Source organism: Chaetodon trifascialis, chromosome 14 (genome assembly GCF_039877785.1).
Source record: "Chaetodon trifascialis isolate fChaTrf1 chromosome 14, fChaTrf1.hap1, whole genome shotgun sequence".
Classification (NCBI taxonomy): Eukaryota; Metazoa; Chordata; class Actinopteri; order Chaetodontiformes; family Chaetodontidae; genus Chaetodon; species Chaetodon trifascialis.
The window spans coordinates 3,854,264-3,877,296 of record NC_092069.1 but is presented as its reverse complement, the minus strand read 5'-3'; the positions used below and the strand labels follow the sequence as shown (position 1 = coordinate 3,877,296).

Here is a 23,033-nt window from a genome sequence, read left to right as displayed (position 1 = left end):
CCTGTGTTGTTGTGAGGGACAGGTTGGTGCAGGGGGGCTGTGTGCTGGAGGGTGTGGGTGGGGGGGTTGAGTTGATGAGGTGAGCAGTGGGGGGTGGCTGTGAGCTGAGTGTTGCAGAGTGGGAAAGGGGGGGGCTGCAGCATGGAAGACTGGGCTGGGGGAGGGACAGATGACTGATCGAATCTGTTGAAGAATAAGTTCAGGTCATTCACCCACTTTTGGTCCCCTGCAGCTTGAGAGTCAGGTTCCTTGTGGCCAGAAATGGTTTTTAGGCCTCTCCAGACTCCACTGACAGTCCCCAGAGATAAGAAGGAGGGCCTGTGGGTGTTCTGTCTGCAGCCTGCTTGTGACAGAGTGGAGAACATCACAGGCTGCCTCAGTGTTAGCAGAGGGGGGAATATACGCAGCTATCGCGATAACATGCAAGAATTCCCGCAGCAGGTATTATGGCCTCATGCTAACGGATAACAGTTCAATGTCCTTGCAGCAGAGTTATTCTTTAATAGTGATGTGTCCAGTTACACCATCTGTCATTCCCAAACACTGCCACACTACACACTAATTGTACTTGTAATTGTAATTGTCTGTAGGGTCCTGACACAAAGGGGTCTAGCAAAGACAAACAAAACCCATGGTCAGCTAACCAAAAAATAAAAAATAAAAACATTTGCTGTCAACATGCTGCAACACCAATCGACAATGCACAGCACTGGCCAGTCAAATATGCACAGGCTCACATACATTATGTGATTGGACAATGTCGTGATACAGTAAGCCTTCAAAGTAACTGATGTATGACTCAAACTACACCTTCTGTTTCTTATTTCATTTGCTCTCACACCTCCTCAGCCCCATGCAGTTAGAATTTCACTCAATCAACACGACCTCTCAGGCTGAAGGTGCTTGATATAACACATTCATATTAAAATGCATGTAGAAGACAAGAGAACTACCTACAAACATGCTGAACTCTGTTGAATCCAAATGACCTAAACATATCAGACTCTCTGTCTTGCCACAAACACTTTTTCTCTTGTTGTGATTCTGATGCATCATGTAATCCGGAGCTGATAGAGTTCCACTCAAAGCCATTCAGACCATGAGATCTGCAACAATACAAAGGAACACAACCCAACCTGATTATGGCGAGTATAATCTGGAGCAGACTCAGGTCCCACATCAGGTCTTGGTTGATAGGATCCAAGTGGACCAGTGAAGCCCTTGCTTCTGTAGCATGGTATGAATTTCTGCTGTGATTTCAAGCATGCTCCTGATCTGACTGGACAGAAACTGGGTGGGAGGTATCTTTACTTATCTTAACCATTATTCAACATTTTTTCTTTTTTTTAGCCACAGCTGATCCTCATCTCTATAAACTGTACAAAACAAATCCATGCTGTCAAAGCCAAAGATATCATTCTCAGGTCATTTCTCACAATCTCACAGATCCACTGACAGTTTGGTCAAATGTATTTATTATATTTTCACAACACATTTAAGTTACATAGAAGGAAACAGTGTGTGAGAGAGATGCTCAACTACTCTTTAGTGTCAAGGAGTAAATATTAGACAAGCATCTTTTGCCTTAAGCACCTTAGATCATGTTCAAAATTTACACATTATACCTAAAACAAATCAAAGCATATGTTGTTATATAAATCATACTTTACTATCCTTTGAAACTGAATTAAGAAAAAATATTTGCCAACATTTTATGATAAGGGCACAAAACATATGCAAAGTAATGCATGACTCCTGGTCATATAATGCATGGATTAATGCATTTAACAAAACCAGATATTCACTGACGGTGGCTGTAACATATTCATCAGCTTCACTTTCTGTTAAATGTTAAAAAATAACAAGGTATTTCTCAGTAAACAAAATCCTTTGTTCCTGGGCTGTAAAGCTTTGAAAGGTAAACATTCACAAAGCTTGTTACTGAGAAACAGTATTGAGTTAATGCCAAGTCTAAATTGGCAGTGAATTATGGTGCCAGCAGTGTGAGGGAGAACGCATTCTTGTGCAAACAAGTGAACTCTAAAACAGATGTTTTTTTTATGCACCTTTGGTATTAGACAAACATTAACTTTTGTTTGTCTCATTTATATGCTATGCTCTTTTTATATGCTTTTCTCTGGTTTTACATCCCTTTCTGTGCACAGATTGGATTACTCACACTCACTGCTGGGCAAGTGAAAAGACACATTCCTAGTTGTAACCTCTGAGCCCTGGCCTGCAGCACCTCCCTCCACTACACAGGTGCTATATCTTTTAGCAGCTCTGAAAGAGGGGAGCCACATCCATCTGCCGTGTGACGCACATTTCCTTATTTAGACATCATCTCGGAAGACAACGCTAAGCTACAGGCATGCCCGAATGACACTGAAGGGGCTTTCCATAACCTTTTGTTCCCATTCTGCTTTCGCCAAAGTTAGGTTGTCAATAAAAAGGTAATAAATGAAAAGTGCAAAGAAATAATCACCTCTGAAGTTATTTTCTGCACCTAACAACAAAGACCAAAGCTCGGGTGTCTGCATGCACAGTGCTAACTTCTGTCATTCTGTGGCATCATGACTTGGTACAAATGAACATTAATGTCTTTACATTAGCAAAGCTAACCAAAGGAAAATACTGGTATAAAGATTTCAATAGAAATTATTAGAACTTAATTTAGTGTGTAGAGCTGCAGGTTGGAGGTGGCATCTGATCACAGCTTTCCCTTTACATCATAGTATTATTCTATTTGTAAAATGAGAAAATGATAATTGTACAGACCACATGACAAATTGCTGCGGTTACAATAGTAAAACCTGGACTAGATTAGCAACAAGAGCTCAAGATTGTTTTAAACCACCGTTTAGAGATTTGTGGAGCATTTAATTAGCTCAAAAGTTTTCACAAATCTCAAACAGGGTTTAAAAAAGTCTTTGGCTTTCATTATACCTGTTGAACAACTGAGTGTGGGCTAATAACAAAGCTGAGATATATTTCCGTGCAAGTTTCCGTTGAATTGCTGGATCAGAAGCTTTGATTCTGATGCCAGTATGAACAGGCAATAGCCAGTTAGCTACCCAGCAACTCAGGACACTGATTTACACTGGGAGCTATCTGGACTGTAAAGGAGTGTTCAGACAAAATGCAAAGGGAATTCTAGAATTTGATTACATGCAAAGTCCATGCAACAGACTTTGGCTATGAATAGAAACGAACTGACCTGGGGTGGTGCAAACTGGGGCAGAGACCCCTTCATCCCAGTTGAACATTTTTCATTGTGAGTGAAATTTTTTGAGAACTGAGATTAAGAGGAAAACAGAATGAACAAGAGTTCTTGGTGATTTCTGGGATCAGTCACACACACACACACACACACACACACACACACACACACACACACACACACACACACACACACACACACACACCTGTACAGTCATTGGTTATTTGGGGTTCAGCAGCCAAGTTATGTGAATAACATCAGGCCAGTTTTGACGCCATGTTCAGACTCAACATGGTTCTTCTATTGCATGTTTTGCATGCAATTAGCACTACTGTACCAAAATCAGCTGACCACAATAGAAGCAGACACGATGATGATATAATAATAATAATAATAATAATAATAATAATAATAATAATAATAATAATAATAATAATAAAAACAAATTAACTAATTTGAGTCAGCTAAAATGAATAGAAACCAACAGGCTGCCTGGAAGGACAAACTGGCACATATTTAATGAGGGAAGTTATTAGGAATAACTGCTTATTCCTGGAGTCACCTCAGCAGTGCTCTTATGAACAAACATTTAGGTCATTCATTTCAATCCTTGTCCCACCCACTGTGTCAGTTCCGATCGGAGATGCTGCATGAAACCTGAGACTGAGTGGATTATCCGCCGGGTCCTGGACTTGCTAATGCACAGAAATCCCAGGGTTTATTCAGCTGGACCAGCTGGAAGATGACCTACAGCAACACAAGGATCCATTACTCCAATCCAACCTAATAACATACAGACTGTTACCAGTCAGCTGGTCATTGCCGCTGGGGGCCCTCTTCTGTTCAAGGTGAAAGGCTGAGTATTAATTAAAAGTTGCATATTTTGATACTTGGATGAGGACACGATGGATCCAAGAAATTATTTGGCCCCAAGAGAGATGCAGGCATTATATCTTAGGTACTTAATACTGCCAAACAGCAAGGCATTGAACCAGAAACTGCGTGGTTTCATTTCAGAGTTTCATCCCTTCATCTCTCTGGGTTACTATTCCCAATGTTCTGCCATGCACAGGAATGAGATTTTTCAGCACTTGCTTTTTGTCGTCTGGAAATACAAATGTGATGATGATGAACTTAGTCTGACTTGAAGTGTCGCCAGGAGAGTAAACATAAAAAAGAAGACATGGATAAAGCAGTTTGTATGGCAGCATGATTTTAAGGTTCTTTTATCCTGGATGAGATTTCCATTTCTTTCTGTTTGCATTAGATGATTGACAGGAGGCTCAGCACAGAATGCAGCACTGACATAACAATACTGAACTTGGTCAAATGAAAGATGGATCAAACAGAAACTCTGACAAACACAAGTGAACTTCATATTTACTCTGACAGATTCATACCGAGAAATTTTTCATGCTGTGCAAGAATAAATAGCCTCTTCTGAAAGAAGGAAAACAATATTGTAATGCATTGAAGTGTGCAGACAACAACAGGTACAACAGACCAGAGGGACAGCTTAAATTATAACATGAGTTTAACAAACACACATCTTAATGAGCCAGTTCAATGTGTGGTTTGATTGGTATCTTTATTCCACTCTGTTTGGAGTAAGCTAGCTGCTGATCACCATGGAACAACTTGAGATGGCATCAGATAAATAAAGAGAATAGTTTGCACTGCTGATTGGTGTGTGACGAATCATGCTGGTACAAAAAGATCATAAATCTGTGTTGATTCCTGCAGGCATCAGCAAATTTAAGCCGCGACCACAGGAAAACAGGTTCATTGGTAACAGGTGGTAGTGTCATGATTAGGTATGAAAGGGACATCCTGGAAAGGCTCAGTCATTCACAAGCACGGATGGAGGGAGGTTCAACATTTTGTGAACACATGATTGAATAGGTTACTAAATGGGCTCAGGAACACTAAACTGTTTTCAGTAAACAGTTTGTTTGCAAATGATTGCAATGATTTTTATTTACTACACTGCTACTGAAACAGTATGTTTGCATGCACTGAGGTAACCTGGTTACTCAGAGAAATCAGGTTACACAAGCAATTGGACAAACTGTTTATGTGCACTGTAATAACCTGGTTACTGTCAGTCTGTGTAAACATGCAGCAGGTCAGTAATCCGATTGCTACCACTGACCTTATTTTGGAAGCATGGTTTATCTTTGTTATGTGTGTTTATTGACAGAAGATGCTGCTTGTTTCTTTGTTTTTGTCCAACTGTGACCCAGACCCTTAAATGCATCTAAATGCACTGAATGTCCAGTCTAGCATTACAATTGTATAAAAAGGAGGGGTAAAGGGACAATAACTAGAGTAAAATGACATAGTTAATCCAATATTTCCAGTCGCTCAGTGCCAAAACACAACTGCTAGCCTGCTTCTAATACTCTGGGTGCTCCTTGCTACCTGAGATGAGAAGCCATCAACTTGTAACTTTAGTTGCATCCATCAGAGTAAATTGGCATTGGTTTGAGAGAATGACTCACTAATTTGTGTGGACAAGTTATGAGAGACATGTCATCATCCAAGCAGCTCCCACATTTCAATCATGATCTGACATGTAAGTCCAGGCTGAACTGATTCTCTGTGGATGTTATTAGACTCAGACTTCTTAAACTTAAAACTTAAAGACTTAAACTTCCTAAACGTAAAAACCTTAAATCAAGCTCTATAACCTTCTTGCATTCAGCATAACTAGAGTGCTTTCTTTGTTCTGTCTGAACAGAAATGCACAGTTGTTTTACAGTGTTGCTGAACCTTGTTGTGGTTGACACCCTGATAAGCTGTAATCTCTGAAGTCCACTGTAAACAGATATGCCTGGACACATGTTGTGCCTCAATGTACTGCATATGTACATGTGAGAGACAGAAATTATGTAAGTCACTCAAGTCATTTTGCGTGTGTGTGTTCAATGTAATGTGTGATCATCAAAGGCAACCTATTGACATTCACGAGGGAATTCTTGTGTCCTCTCATATATGTGATGAGACAGACTGACAGATGGACAGACAGAACGAGATTAGAACAGGAAACAAAATCAAGACCATCCTCTACATCAAAGCTCACTGTGTTCATTTGTCTCAAACAGACCTCAATATCAATCAAAGCCTGAATAATGTACAACGTTTAAAGCCTTTAAAACAACACACTGTCAGTGTCTTCACCCAGCATAGCCAAGGACAGGCCTCAGCTAGCAGGAGGGAAGGAGTAAGAAGGAAGACGTGTCAAAAAAGAGTCAAGTAAAACAAAAAACAGTGAGTAAGAGGAAAACTGCTTTGATTTTTGTCAACTAAACATCATCTGTTATTCCAGTATTATCCCCCCCCCCTCTCCCACACACACACACACACACACACACACACACACACACACACACACACACACACACACACCAATCAATCTCATTTTCCTCCATCAACAGTCTCACTTTTCACCCTTCCTTTCAAACCAATCTTTCAGAGCTTCTCTCCAAGCGCCAAAGAACACTCCAGGTTTGTGTTTGACAGAACGTAAAGTCCTAGAAGAAAGGAAAATATTTCAATGCCAGTCGGCTCTTCAATGGAACAACTGAGTGCAAATGTCTGTGAAGATTCTCAGTCATCCAGGTCATGGTTATCCAATCAAGAGCAACTGGACTTACTTTTCGCCTCTCATCCAAGTGGCTTCTTCAGTTCTAACTAGTTGTTGCAGGTATTTGAGATGTCAGTCATGCATTTGTTCAATGGATTTTTTTGTGGTGTTTGGTGATTTTGTGTGGTGTTTTTCTCCATTTTATTAGCAGTAACACCTTTATTCATCCGGTGCTTAAAATCTACAATCCAATTTTGTATCGTGTGCAAATCATATGAAGTTTTTTTTTTTTTGCTTTTTTATCTGAATTACTGATATATAGTGAAACATCATCTGCATACAAGGCTATTTTGTGTCCCCTGTTGTTGACCGTGTCATCTCTTATTGCTTGTGCCAAAGGTTCTATGTAAAGTGCCAAAAGGGATGGTGAAAGGGGCTAAAGGGGGTATCCATTTTGCATTTTTCCATTGCTGTTTTATGTTCTCTCGTCATTTTTTTTAAATTAAACTGACAGTTTTAAATATTTGCCACTACCTTGAAATGTTCACCCAAACACAGTGACCTCTTTAGGTAATCTTGATACAAGCGCATACTAGATCACACACTGTAGATGAGTACAGATAATAGTTTGAAAGGAGTTGGGAAAACACATGTACATGTATCAGAAACCACTGACCATCTGATGAGTGGACGACCTGTTCTCCCTGCCAAGCCATAGCTCAGGCCCACTGTTGACAACAACTTCTTGAGTTTACCGTCGACACAGCCTTCATTACACACAGTTATTTAACATGAGAAACAACCAATAAATCCCTGGCTGTCTCAATCTGTGTTTGTTATTAGCCCACTGCAGTTCCAAGGTCCAAGTGTTCATGCATGGTATTGACTGCTTCTGTTAACAAGTTAAAAACTTGGCTTTCACTGGATGGGGTCCTTCCTTTACCAAAGGAAATGATGCCATGTACAACACACACTACTCACAAAAAGGGATATTTGGCTTATGGGTGAAATTTATGGAAAATGTAAAAAAGTTCATGCTACAGTGATATTATATCATGAAAGTAGGGCATTTAAGTAGAAGCATGCAATGGTGATTTCCTCATCTCAAACAATTTATTGAAACAAAAGCCAACAACAGTGGTGGGTATACTACAACAAAAATGTGAATGTCTCAATAATTTGTCATGTGCCCTTGAGCATCAATTACAGTTTGACAATGACGTCTCATGCTGTTCACAAGTCGACTTATTGTTTGCTGAGGCATGGCATCCCACTCTTCTTGAAGGGCGGCCCTCAGGTCATTGAGGTTGAGTTATGAGCCTCTACACAGCGATTCAGCTGATCCCATAAGTTTTCTATGGGATTCAGGTCTGGAGAAAGTGCCATTCCTTAATCATGCGACCTCAATGAGCTGGAGCATTGTTGTCCATGAAGATTAAGTTATTGTTGATTCATGGATCAAACACTTGTGAATTTTGCCCTTCAGCTCTGTGTTGAAGCTGCTGTATGTAAAATTGAGAAGAGAGCAGACTTAGCCTGAAAATTTGAACCAACACAAGTTCCACGTCACTCCCCCTTCCTCTCCGCTGCACTCATGCCCTGCCTCCAAGCCCCTCCTCCCTGTGGCGTCTGCGTGGCTGCCGTGACAACCAGTAACATTAGCCTAACAACAAATCTGCCCAGCCACTACATCACAGTCGCTAACATACCGTACGCGCTGCGGAGTGTTACTGTAACAATCACCATATTAGCTTATTTGTTGTCTTAGCCATATATGCTGTTGTTGGCAGCAGCAGTATAGGCAGTTTTCCTTTGCAGGTGGCTGTTGCTCCGTAGCTTTCACTAGCCTCACAGAGCTGTTTGACTGAGCGGCAGCCGACAGCATGAGTGGAGGGAGGGGGCGATTTGCAGCGTGTGTGAGTAATGATTGACAGATGTCAGACACTCCCTCAGATGCTCCTTTGGCTCTGATTGGTTGTTTTATGTTGGGCGTGGTGGATTCTTACAAATCGTAATAGGAGCAGTAGGTGGGACCAATGTGATTACATGTTTCATGTATGTCTGGGCATAGGGACAATTTTAGCAAATATGACAAAAAATTACTTTTAGAAAAAGTCAAATTAAGTTCACCTGTAAAGGTTATAGTGAATTTTTGGTTCATCCTGAAATTTCACCCGAAAGCCAAATACCCCTAACTTTTTGTGAGTAGTGTACATATAATGTTTAGATGGGGCTACTCACACCTGAAATATTTACTTGGGTTCAAATTTTGGATCCAAAAAACTATACAAACTCTAACAGTTTTGACTCCATTACCTGAAATTTTCCAATCTGAAATCAGATTTAAAAAAAAAGACTAAAATAGTAGAGTTTTTCTTATTTCTTATTCTAAAATAAGACTTTTAGTCAAGTAAAACTTAACTACAAAGAAGGATGAGGCTGACTAAATATGAGAGAAACTAACAAGGACAAAGACAAAAACTAGCAAATAGCTGACAAAATTAAGGAATGTTTAAGTTCCTCTCCAGGCATTGATCACACCCCTAGAAACTAATTTCTGTTCATTAAAATTGCATATTTAGAGGTTATTTCATGCCTTACACTGGCTTAGATGTAACTCTGAACCTTTGCCTTCATGTAGTATCTGTGGATCCGAGTAGTCCCCGACTCTATCTCCAGCTCTCCCTCCGCTGCTCACCTGCAGACACTGTACACTGTACAAAAACGACACTGTACAAAAACACAAACCTCATCGGTACCTTACCTGTCTGACAAACTGTTTTAACGCTTACCTTCCTTGTCAGCACACCCAAGCCATACTATATGTCCTGTCAGCTTTTGACATGAATCATCATGTAACTTGGCAGGTTAACATTGGCTAACATTATGCTGCAGAATTGTTTCGACACTGTCAATGGATAAAATATGAGACAAAAAAAACTTGGTGATAGACCAACTTTGGATCACGCTCGCTGTGTGCCCGGGATAAATGGATGGAACAGTATTGTCTTTGGTAAGTTTCATATATAAATTTCATGGCAAAACAATGCTCTGGAGAAAAGGCTGCTAGATACGTGAAGACTCACCATTACTCCTTTTGCTACTGTGCAATCAAAAACAAAACACATCTCTGCCAAACATTTTGAAAATAGTGAAACTTGCTAAACGCTCATATGTAGCTACTCTTGGCATCTCCTGTGATACACCTTGTTTCACCAAAGCTCCACCCTATGATTTGACAGAACTGGTTGCTTACATGTGTTAATGAATCCACGGCTGTCTGAATCTTTGTTTCCCATTGGTCCACTACAGTTCCAAGGTGGAAGTACTCAGACATGGCCCTGACTGCTTATTTTGCATATGATTTTCTTTTTTTCCCACGTCTTGTAGCAAATTTTAAAAAAGACATAGTAACAAGGTTGAAATCTCGAAAACAACATGAAAACTGTTGAAAAAAATGAAGCCATGTACAACATATATGTCATGTTAAGATGGGGCTACTCACACCTCAGATTTTTACAAATCCTGATGCAAATCACAAATCCTGACAGAAGAAAATTCCACATCATGCTCTGGCAATAATTCTATGCTGTAATAACCCTGTTTTTTGTTTTTTTTTGTTAATATGAACAACTAGACAATTTATAGTCCAAAGGTCTATTTAATAGTATTCCCTGTTTAGCAGCTTGACAGGAATGCCTTTATTGGGACACTATATTTGATTAGTAAATAGTTCAGGGGCTAATAAATAAGCTCATCCTCTGTACACAAACATACACTCAGACACACATACAGTACACACACGCCTCGGCACATCCCAACAGAGTAGCAGCAACATACAGGTACAGGGACAAGCTGACAAGAGTCCAAGTAGAAAATACTTAGCAACACTTCAGCAGTGACTTTCATTGTCCTTTCAATGGTGACACACCAGTGTTATTTCAATTCTGTTGCTGTGAACAAACAGTCTACATATGAGTATAAAAACATTCCAGCAATATTAGTTGTCCATGTCTTCCATTCATATTCACATAATAATTAAAATTATGTCCTTTTACTGAGTTACAGTGTGTCAATTGAGGAGGCCATAAGATCACAATGACCAAAACTCTGAACTACACCAAAGTACTTTAGCTGGCAGGAGCTCACATGCAGTGAATGGACTGCGAGTTCAGTTTTTCTGGAAATTTCTGGTGCAGCAGGCAAGAGAAATGGCAATTTGAACTTCCAACCACCATGTATGTCTCCCTGTTGTCATCACTTCTTGCTGCGACTCGACAACTCCACAGTGTCAGTACTCCCTGGCCTCTTTAAGTTCCATCTGAAACACTTGATCAGGGGGGTTATCTGCACACTCCAGTCCATTATTGGGTGGCCTTACTGAGTGAAACTGACTCCAGTCCCCTTTGCACAAAATCCAAGGTAGTACATCCACCTTGTAATGCAGCTCTGGTGAGAACTCTGTACTGATCAAATTTGGTGCTCCTGCTCCTTTGCCTCGTGTTATCAGTCTCATCTGATTATCGTAGCAGCAATGCTGCGCTGCCAGAGTTGTGCTGTCATATGACAGCATTGAGCGGATGCAGAATCTGGCTGAAGGTTTGTAGATGTCCAGGCGCTCTTTGGGTCCACTGGCATCTCTCCAGCGGTAGGTCTTTCGAAGTCTGGCATCCTGGATGTTGACGACACTGTAAACAGCCTCAGAGGGGTAGGAGCAGGGGCAGCTGGGGAGCTCTGTGAGCACTTGGTGCAGGTACTTCTGTAGGAAGTCATTTTTGCATTTTAGCCACTTCTCACAGCTGTCTACATCTGGATGGAGGGTTGAAAAATTAGAAAAATTAGAACTGATTACAGAAAGTAGCATTACCATTGCTATTATTCAGTTAGTTTTCATTCATTTCATTCGACCTTTTGCTGTGAGGCACACGCACCACCTGCTGCCCCATCGTGCCACCCTCAGTTAGTTTTCTCAAGTCAATTTATTCCTGCGGCTCATTAGTTCCAGATGGATGTGTTATAAAAGTACTGTAATTATTTCCTTTGTGAATTGTCATGTGTATTATGTGATGTTTGGCTGTGCACCAGAAATTAAGACAAAGGCACATTAATTTTGAAGAGTAGAAATATACATTTACAGTATATGTCGTACTAGCATATCATTATCTTGATCTTCATCCTACACCTTTAATCTTAAATGACAGGCTTGGATATTTTGACCTGCTTCCAATTTACTGATTTGGAAAAGAGGAACGGGGAAAACAGGCTGAAAACTGTGTCTTGTCCTCATTCTCCAATGAAGCAAGAATCACTGTCCCCAACAAAACTGTAAAGAGGGGGAAGGTCCTTCGACTTCCCAGTGAAGTTGCACTTGGATTAGCTGATTGTATGATATACCTCATGCAGGTACATTATGGCCACTATACACTTCTATCACTCTGCTAGCAGGCTCATGCTAAGAGGTAATGGTTACGGTCTAAAATATGCAAGACAAAGCCGTAAAATATTTTTGATTTTTTAGCTTGCTTTTATTACCAAAATGGAGAGTGCCTGTTTGAATAAGGGTTCTTTGAAACCCACAGTCCAGTTTGAAAACATTTAAGGGTGATTGTAAGTGTGGCTCAGAAAGAAAAATCAGTTAAAAGGGTCTTTGGTCAAATTAAAAGCCACTCTATATTTGCTTTCTACAGTGGATGTAGGGTTGAGAGGCATAATGTTCGACAGGGGATCGTGTTTTCCTCTCCTTCTGTATCCTTTGTTATGTTTGTAGAGTGAGAAAACCTATCATGTTCTCTGGCTGGTGCATAGCAGCAGGAGAGCAATAAAATGGAAACTAAAAAGCAATTCAAACTTTTCTGGGAGGTGGGGTGGGCGCTTCATCAACACACTCAGCAGAGCAGCTCTCAGCATGCTGTGAAGGGAAATTTCTAAATATCAAAACCAGGCACTCACGGTGTGATTGAGTTCGTAACTCACCACTGAATGGACCATAATGTTTCATATACATGCCAACACCCTCTGAAAACATGGAGTGCAACCTGTTGACTCTTGACTGGATGCATGGAACAATATATGTAATTCACCCACACACTCCATACGTACTCGTGTCCAGGGAGTCTGTGCTGTTGGCCGTCTGGATGGGTGTCAGTTCAGTCACTGAAATCGCAGAATCTACATGTCAGAGGGGGAAAGAAAGGAGCTGTCTAAGAGGTGCTTATTCACAGCATATCTTGATAAACATGAACACAAACACACACTGGGATTTTACATCCACATTAATGAACAAAACAGGAATAATAAGTATGAACAGTATTGGGCAGTAGCAGTGCTAAAAGAAGTGGCGTTACTACTTTGACTACATTTCTCAGTAGCGTGGTGGTAGCATCACTGTTTTCTGAAACAAATAGCTTTTCAGTACACTATTTTATAGTAGTATAGTAGTAGTAGTTCAGTAGCACACACACAAGCTACATTTCCCAAGCATGTGTGAAGCTCAAGTGACTGCTGCTGCTGTCTGAAACAAAACTCTTAAGGATAAGCAAGCGAGATACTACTACTACTTTTTCCAGTTGCTGTAGCTTGCTACATTTCCCTGGGGGGTGGTCTCAGTGTATTGAAGCTCCATTTAATGTGAAATAACTGGTGGCTTAGCTCACTATACTTTCCAAGTAGCTTGCTGTGAAACACTGTGCTTCTGTTTTTCAACTAGGATTTTGGTCTCTTGCACTAAAATGGTTTTTTCCATCACTCATATCTGTGCTCTGAAAAATGTGGATATCTGATTGTCAATCAATCAATCAATCAATCAATCAATCAATCAATCAATCAATCAATCAATCAATCAATCAATCATTCAAAATGCAGTTGTCCAGCAAAAAACTTTACCCTGGCTCTGCTTTTGTTGCAATGCAGTTGGACACCATTCGGAGAGGTGCTGCATTGGTCAATCAAGTACACCGTTTGCCTCGCTATCATCAAGAAGTGTTTACTTTGCGATTGTCAAAATTTCTAATGTAATTAATTTCCAGAGTTGTAAAATCCTGTCTGTGAGTTTTAGAAACCTCTAAAAAAGTGTTTTAGCATCTGATGACCTGTCTCAGTCTATTACTCAAGCTGGACGTCTTGGATTGAATTGGATTGAGACCTGAAGAAACATGACCCCACCCCACCTTGTGCTATTTTAATGCAGGGCATTTTTTCAGTCTGAATACCCACTTAACTTCTCCTGTAAACAAAGCATAGTTGTGTTTACATTTAATATTTCTCACCAAATCCCATTGAATGTATCCTTGAGGTCTAACAAATGTGTTAAATTTGTAAAACATTATGCAAAGCTGATGTTTGAATATTTTAAACCTAAACTGGCATCTCTGGGCCTGGCTCTCACCTGGTTAAAATCTCATCGAGCTGACAGTTTGTTGTGATGTGAAATATGGAGTACCTCAGGGCTCTGTTCGTGGTCCTCTGCTTTTCTCTGTTTAAATTTCACCTCTTGGCCAAATTTAATATCACTGCTACGCTGATGATACTCAGCTGTATATACCTGTAAAAGTGGATGATTATTAGTCTTTACTCTTTTGTATTCTTGTGGTAGTTTTTAGGATGTCTTTCTCAAAGGAATTAATATTTGGCCCAGACATAAATGCTGGTCATGTGGCATGTCAGTCTTAGGATGAGATGAGGGGAGCTCAGTTGGTTGCACTTTACAACCTTGCCACTAGATATCCCTAAATCCGACACACTGAACCTTACAGTTATCCCACTTCTTGTCAGATGTGAAAATATTAGAGAGCTGGTTTTTAGGTGATTGATGACTGATGAGGAAAATAATAATTCATGCTTCAATTGTTATTAAAATCCCTTAAGGAGAAGACAAATTACTTTATTAATCCATGTCTTGCTCCTGGCACCTCAGCAGTGGCCAGGAGATGAACTGGCACCTCTCCAGCTACCAGTCCACAGTCTGTACTGGGGTCTGTGCCTGACTTGAACACACAAGTGAAATTTTTGCAATCTTACTCGATCACAGAGTTTGGGCTTCTTACCAGCACAGCTCTCCAGGTCACATGTGCGTGACTCGGTTGCTGTACATGCGTAGCCGCAGGAGCGGGTACGTTTCTGGGTGCCATGTCCACAGGTGACGCTGCAGGGAGCCCAGTCACTCCACTCCTCCTCATACTCTGAAAATACAGAGAGAAAAGATGGCTGAGGGGGAGACAGCACAGAGGGGAGAAAAGAAAAACTATGGAGTAATATATTAAGAGCAGGCTTTGAAGTTAGCCTTGTGAATTCCTTTCCCAGCTGGTGTATGTGTGTTATGCAATTAAAGAGCGGTTGAAAAGAGCCGGGTAACGACAGTGTGGGACCTCTGAGACGTGGTCCTCTGTATTTAAACAACGCTTGCAGGCGGGAGGGGGAGAACTTCAAAAGACTGAGAAGGAAGGGGAGGAGGAGGAGGGGGAGGACAGGAGCCTGCAGGACTGAAAGTCTTCCTGCAGTGAGAGTGATGACGGCTGTATGATAGCAGCACTCAGCTTTATGAACGGTTTGAACTGAGTCAACTTCCAACATTTTATCAACAACTGGAGCTTAGTACAGGAGCTGAACACATATTTTATTGTAGATTAAATTGTTTCAAAGGTATTTCTGCAGTGTTGACATAGCATTGATAGATTATATGCCAATATGAAAACGCAGCGTATCAAAGACCTGTAAAACACTGTGAAGAGTAAAATGAAGCCTTTTGAAATTGGTCAGTGATACCAAGCTTTCCTACCTGTTCTGATCTTTGGGCTGCAGGCAAACATGCCAGTAAGTTCTGCCTGCCTCAAAGAGCTAGAGCTATTCCCTTCAGATCAGTTTCTACACAGAAGTTAATGATACACTGCAACTAAATGAACATTGCATACTTTTGGGGAAAGTCATAATCGCGCTAATGATCAGGCAGGAAGTATGGCCAGCTGGCATTGTGTGTGTGTGTGTGTGTGTGTGTGTGTGTGTGTGTGTGTGTGTGTGTGTGTGTGTGTGTGTGCGTGCACGTGTGTGCGTGCGTGTGTGTGTGATCAGAGGGCACCATGCAAGTCAGACAGTTGTATGCTCAGACACTTGGAGTGCACTGTCCCACAGACTGTTTGCACTGGCTGAACATCAGTGACTTCTCCTATGACCCTCCTCAACATACACTGGCTTGAATACATCCCCCCACAGACCAAATACAGCATTAGCCAACTGAAGCCAACAGTTTATTTTAATGTCTAAAACACTTAATTCAGAGGTAAATATGAAAATATGTCGACAATAATCCCTTAATGCAACTGTCCACACAGCTACACTACGTGTGGTAGGTAAACTGTGATGGATGTTTTAAATTAGCATCTCCTAAGGAACCACTATGTCCAGCAATAGCACTGCAGCTAGCGAGCTTATCTGCTGGTATGTTCTGCCAGCTGGACAACTTTTTGTTGGCAAGCTATTTTAACAGAAAGAGAGAGAGAGAGAGAGAGAGAGAGTGATTTTATAGACAACGCCGGCTGGGGCTATGCTGAATACATTTCAGCAGTGTCTAATAGTTGTTTTACTGCAGTGGCACTGAGGTGCGTCAGCTGTCCGTTGAGTGGTGGTGACATACTCATGTTTACACTATCCCCTTCCGGGATGAAGACACAGATCCTTCAGAGGAGATTAAACTATGCAAGACACCTGACTGGACTTGATCCGTGGCCGAGGTGTGTGCAGATCAGTTGATTCACTGACATTTTCAACCTGTCACTGCTCCAGTCTGTTTTCAACTCAACTTCATGTACATAGCATCTTTCAAACAGCACAGACTAAAAGGTCAAAAGCCGAGAATAAATTCTATTTTTCGAGACTTTAAAAATCACTGTAAAAAAATCAAATCAAATAATTATTAGTGCAGCTTGAAAATCTTGGCTCATGTGTGATCATTGGCAGAAAAAGCTGGAGCATGCAGAATGTGTGCATGTCACATCATGCAAGTCATGGATATGGATAATGTTCAGCTTTACTGCCTGTTATCATTTCTGTGCAATATTACCTAAAGCAGCATGCACAAACCAACAACAGCCACAGTGAAATGTATGAGGGTGAAATAACAGAAGAATTTGATAGGAGCACATAGACGAGTTCGCCGGCATCAGAGGCTGAGGCCTGCAGAGGGGAGAGCAGAGAGAGAAGGAAAACATATAGGAGGAGAACAGGTTCTACAGAGAAGACCACAAAAAAACACCGAGCAAAGGTGTTAATGACATGCAACACATGTTGGCGTTTATTACAGCAGGCAAATTCCAGGCCCTCATTAATAGAAAGATTCTATTAACACATTTGATTTAACAAATGAAGGTGGTGTCCTGCATCAATACCAGTCACACCAGACGATACCACCACACACACCACCAAGTGATTCCCACTGTTTGTCATCATGGCCACTCATCAATATGAGCAGCATGGCTTCGAACATAATGAGCCTGAAGCTCTGTGTGGGACTTGATCACACATATGTTTTGTGCTATATGCTGCTGTTGTCATGGTTTTAGATTTCAGTTTACTTATTTCATGTGTAATTCTTTTGCTTTATTTCCCATCTTTGTGTGTTTTCCCGCTGTTGTGATTGTTGATTAGTTTCACCTGTCCCTTCCCTCCCTTGTGTATTGAAGTCTGCGTTTTCCCTCACTCAGTGCCAGTTCGTCTTAGTACCTTGTGTATCGAGCGTTCCAGGCCTTCCCAGTGCTTTTGGATCTTCGCTTGTTTTCCTGGACTTTTCTTGTTAATGATTTTTTTGATCTAAGCCTGTGCCCTGTTTGGATTTGTTTACTCGTTTGGTCTGCCATCTTTGGATTTGACCTTTGCCTGCCACACCATCCCATAAACCTTTTGGTAATTGCCATTTTTTTTAAGAAATCATTTGAATGGCACCAACTCTGACTTCAGAGTCTGCATGTGGGTCCTTGCCCTTGTATTCCTTGTTTCCCTGTATGCACACACACTGTCCTCCCTTTTTAAATATATTGCCATAAATTGACTGTATTTTTAACTTCTCTAAAATATGCCATACAGATTTTAGTGAATCACACAGAGGGAAAGGCGACATGAGCCAGCATGACAAACGTGCCAAGCAGAAACATGCTCCACTAATGAATGAATGTAATAAATGTATGGTATGGTATGGGGTATGTGGACAGTGGTTGTGGTGGGGCTGGGGCACAGGTCACCATGACCACACAAAACACATTTTTGGACAAGAATTCATACAGCGATTATGACAAAATTGCACATAAATGTCACTGTCACTGGATAGTATGATGAGGTGATGAAATTTTATATCCAAAAGGTCAAGCGTCATTGTCACTATGACATCATAATGTTGTGCAGAGACACTTTTCTGTCCATTATTTACACCATCACTCAGGAACATTGTGACCATATTTCACATTTGGTCAGATACTGAGTTGGTGACACTAATCTTGGGTGTCCACCTTCAAACTGTGCTGATTGTTTAGATCTTCTGTGCTGCTGTTTTGAAGATGTGTGAAGCATCATGTTTTAGAGTTCGTAGCTTCTTTGCAGCAGCATCTATATTTAAATCATTGTAGTCCAGCTCAAGCTCATTGGTTCAGCTGATATTGAGCTTCAGGTTATTGTTGTTGCACCATGTGATGAAGATCTCTGTCAGTCCTCTGTGCTTCTCTGGAAAAATAGTCTCTAAGTGAAGACAGCATGTTTCTACCTGGACATTATTCACTGGAATCATCAAGTCAATATATTGATAACCTCCATTTCACCAAAGAAATACACTTAATAGCTTTTATTACATTCCTTCAGAGTCTTCACTACATATATTATATGAGTTTGGGCTGATATGGATGAAAACTGCAACTTGACTGATTGTTGGAGGCATGTTGAATTTTGCATGTACAACACTGAACAAAGCCTGTACAATGAGCTGGCTTTGAGTAAAGTATCCTTTGTGACTGTGGGTGCGTGTTTGACATGTTTAACATGACATGCAGTTGGCCTTGAAGGAGCAGACCCTATCATAAATCATGTCATGCTGGACAGACACTGTGTGTACTTGTGTGTGTGTGTGTGTGTGTGTGTGTGTGTGTGTGTACGTGAATGCATGTGGGTGCATGCATATGTGTGTATGTGTGTTCGGAACTAGCTGTATAGTCCCTCATCTGTGAAATGAACAGAACAAAAACATGAGCCCGTGTGCCAGGCCTAATTGACCCCCACCCTTTGGGCACACATGCATGCACGCTTGCACACGCACACACACACACACACACACACACACACACACACACACACACACACACACACACACACACACACACACACACACACACAAAGGAACACACTAGAGGTTGACTGATTAAACCTGGGTGGTTGCTTGTATAAAAATATTTTTAGCAGAAAGCTCTTCAGTGTTCAAGACATCACTCAGAAACCTTCTCTCTCTATTGTCTTGGAGTTGTGGAGGGGTGAGGGTGCAGCCGCTCTCTTCTTCTGTGATGGAAGATACCAAGCAAACCTTCAAGCATCCAGACCTCTGATGTGTAACAGGACTCCACCGACATACACCTCTTATGATCACTTCATGTGGCCATTGGGTTTGCAACCATCTTTACAAAATGAGGAATTGCAACCTAGGTCAATAGGTCATTTCTAAATGTTCGGCATTTTAAAGGTATTTTTTCCACTAATCTACAACTAAGAACAGGTATTAAATACAGTATATAATGTTAGCACTTAAGTGACAAGGTCCATGGGTATGTGGAGGATCAGAACTACTAACTGCACTGATAACATGGAAACAGTTCAAAAGAGGTCAAATGGACCAGTGGTTCTTAAAGTGCATGCCATGATAGCTTTGAGTGCCTTGAGAACAGGCCAAAGGTGCTGCAAGATTTGTCACATGACCCAAAGCTGAAAGACTTAAGTTGGTTTTGAGAGAGCATTCTTACCATAGTTATCCTTTGCATCCCAGTCTTTGTTCCACTGACCACCCCAGTCTCCGCCAACTCCACTCAGGATGGGCTCCTCTGGGTCGTAGTTGTAGTCCTCAGACTGTTCCTCCAAACTGGCTCTTCCCAGCTCGTTCTCCGCCTGCTCTGGGTACTCCCAGAACAGCGGCCAGAACAGTTTCTTGTGGCTGTTGGCCCACTCTGAGGACGACACTGACCAGTCATTACGCTGGCCCTCCTTGGCCAGGTCCATCTCTACCTCCGTCTCAGTCTGCGTGTCATCCACCACCTCGATGGTCACCTGAAGGAAACACAAAATACTTACTGGGGTGTTTATTCTGGAGAGTCCAGTGACTGACATTAATGCAAAGGGCCGACGAATTATTAATCATTAATTCAGTGTCATGGGGTCTATAATGCAGCTACACTCAACAGTCAATGGCCCACAGTTGTTGAACACAAGCTTCTGTTATATGCTGGAGTGTGTGTGTGTGTGTGTGTGTGTGTGTGTGTGTGTATGTGCGTGTGCGGGTGTGTGAGCGTGCACGTGTTGGCATGTGTCGGTTATATGCGAGGGGATGCCGGTGTGAAACTGTAGTGGGGCAAACTGAATGGCAAATGCTAATGTTTCAGCTAGATTGCAAGTATATTTAAAGCAGCAGTTGGAGCGTCAGTCTAAAACGAGTCATGAACAACAGCCTAGCATGCACCTAGCTTACTCGCTGATGTAGCTTGGCATTTAATGACAACAAAACACAGTGTTTTTATGACACATGTCCATCACATTACCATTAAAATTTATTTGTTTTGATATGGCAATTGACACCTTCAGACCACGAGACCAGAAACTTTCTGTAAAGCTGCTTTTTTTAATTCATAGTCTATAATTTATCCAAAGATTTAAATTTAAATGTATGTGAAATAAAGTTTGACTGAAACGACAAAGAACTGGACTAGATGGGCTGAAGTGTTCAGTATATGATATTTTTGTTGACTAAAGCTAACTGCACTGAAATAGTAAGAGTTTTCTTTGATTAAGATGAGACTAAAATGCTCAGTCCTTTAGTCAACTCAAACGTGAGTAAAAAACAGGATGACCAAGTATGATAAAAACTAAAACCAAGCCAGGAAGTCAGCTTGCATGCCAACTAGTGTACCTGACAGTCAGTTTAATCCACACACATATTTATAGCATGAACTTCTGTCTCATAACTGTCTGCCCACCATGCCTGTTTTGTGTTTATACTCCATCAGAACAGCGTTATTTAAGTCCAAAAAAAGTTGGAACAGTATAAATGAAATAAAAAATGATAGTTTGCTAATCTGTTTTGACAAATACTCAACTGAATACAGTGCATAAACAATATATTTCATGTTTTACCTTATCAACTTTATTGAGTTTTGTAAATATGTGCTTATTCTGAATTGAATGATTTAAACACTGCAGACTGGCATGGGACCAGGTAAGAACAGGTTAACATGAAAATGTGTGGTGCATGCACAAAGACAAAGACTGTGAAGCATCGCTTTTGATAACTCAACAGAATGAAGGCTAAAGCATTAGTGTGAACAGTCAGACCTCGCTGCCAATCCTCCTGTCAGACATTCAGTACAGTGACCGAACACAAGAACTCCTCAAAAGTCCACGTAATCCTGCACAGCCTGTGTGAAATCCACAGTGGCAACAGTAAACAGCTCTACCCTGATCTACACATCATGATATCATCTGACTGCTTGCTCTGATTATGACCCACATGATTCCTCTCCAGTGGTGGTGAGGGTTCCTGTTTGCTTTCAGCCCTTATGACTGTTTACCTGTAGAAGCGAGGAAAACCCAGCAGCAAGAATGGAGAAGCAATATGGACTATGTAACAATAAAGAAGCCCCGTTTGTTCATAGATGCATTAAAGCTGCATTCAATAATGTTTCACCAATAGGGGACAGTCCAAAAACAAACACAGGTCTGACATACAGCTAATCCATTTGATGCAGCTTCCATTCATTCATCACCACCTCATCACAGAATTCATCTGAAATATATACAGTGTTTCCTCTACATTCATTTAGGAGTGGCGGGCCACCATTCCTAAATCCTAGCCACCACTCCTTCAAATGTCTTCTTTTTTTTTTTTTTCATTTTTTAAATTATTTATTATTCGCAAAATATTGATGGCCAGCTAACGTTACGTAACATATCGGTAGCTTAAGTTAATTGGGCCCGCTGCCAACTCAGTGTTGCTAACATGAGTAAACTAATTGATAGCATTAAGCTAATATCTACACGCCATGATGTAACTGCTGACTGCATTTTCAGATGAGCTTGTTCAAATATTTGTCTAAGAAGAGAAAGACAGCTGATGAAGATGATGCTAGTCAGTAGTGATGTGTCGGTCACGAACGAAACGGCTCTTAGAGCCGCTCTTTGAAGTGAACAATTGGGGCCGGCTTGGTTGTTTTTGTTTTTTTTCTCGGTGATTGGTCAACACACACACACACACACACACACACACACACACACACACATACACACACACACACACACACACACACACACACACACACACACACACACACACACACACACACACACACACACACATTCAGCCTTTAAAAAGCAGTTTTCAACTGGCCATTCAATAAATAGGTTGTAAAAGTAAAATCTGCAGTCAAGTGTCATTTGCCCCCACTGCTGAAAAAAATCCTAGAGGAAACACTGGTATGTCTGTTCAAACTGATTCATGTTCATTAAATATTGAAATTTCAAATAGATCAATAAAAATGGTGTATAAAAAAAATGGTGTAAAAAAGTCTTCATGTAATACATGACAGCTACATAATATGATAGAAGCTTGCAGACGTGATGAGGGGGGTGATGTCCCTGCTGTTTGGTTGAAGATCAGATTAAAAATGTAATCTCCATTTATGAAAGAAGGTTATTGTGCAGCGGGGGAAGGGACAGAGAAATGGATGAAAAATAAAGTGGGATGGAAAGATGGACTGATAGCTGGTTCTGACTATCTCATTCACATAAACAGACACAGGTCTGGACAAAACCCAGGTTGCTCATGTTTCCAGCAGCACGTCTGTTTGAAGACGGAACAGCAGCTAAGAACAGAGATTCCATCGTGATGCTGACTATCTGAGAACAGAGAGGATAAACTACTGTGCTCTGAAGCTTATTCAGTTCAAGTGATTAGACGTAGGTTTTCCCTGTACTCTGTACACTCTTTTAGTAAGTAAGTAAGTT

The 23,033-nt window shown here is 41.0% G+C and overlaps 1 protein-coding gene across 1 annotated transcript in view; it reads right to left on the bottom strand.

Annotated features, from left to right (window-relative positions):
• Positions 1 to 10,428: 10,428 nt before the first annotated feature.
• Positions 10,429 to 23,033, bottom strand: part of ism2a (isthmin 2a) — a 37,915-nt gene continuing 25,310 nt past the window's right edge. The window contains exons 3-6 of the mRNA XM_070979483.1: positions 19,787 to 20,087; positions 14,849 to 14,983; positions 12,906 to 12,974; positions 10,429 to 11,615 (exon numbers count right to left, since the gene is read on the bottom strand). Coding sequence (XP_070835584.1) covers positions 11,098 to 11,615; positions 12,906 to 12,974; positions 14,849 to 14,983; positions 19,787 to 20,087 — 1,023 coding nt within the window. The 3' untranslated portion in view covers positions 10,429 to 11,097. The remainder of the gene's footprint in view (positions 11,616 to 12,905; positions 12,975 to 14,848; positions 14,984 to 19,786; positions 20,088 to 23,033) is intronic.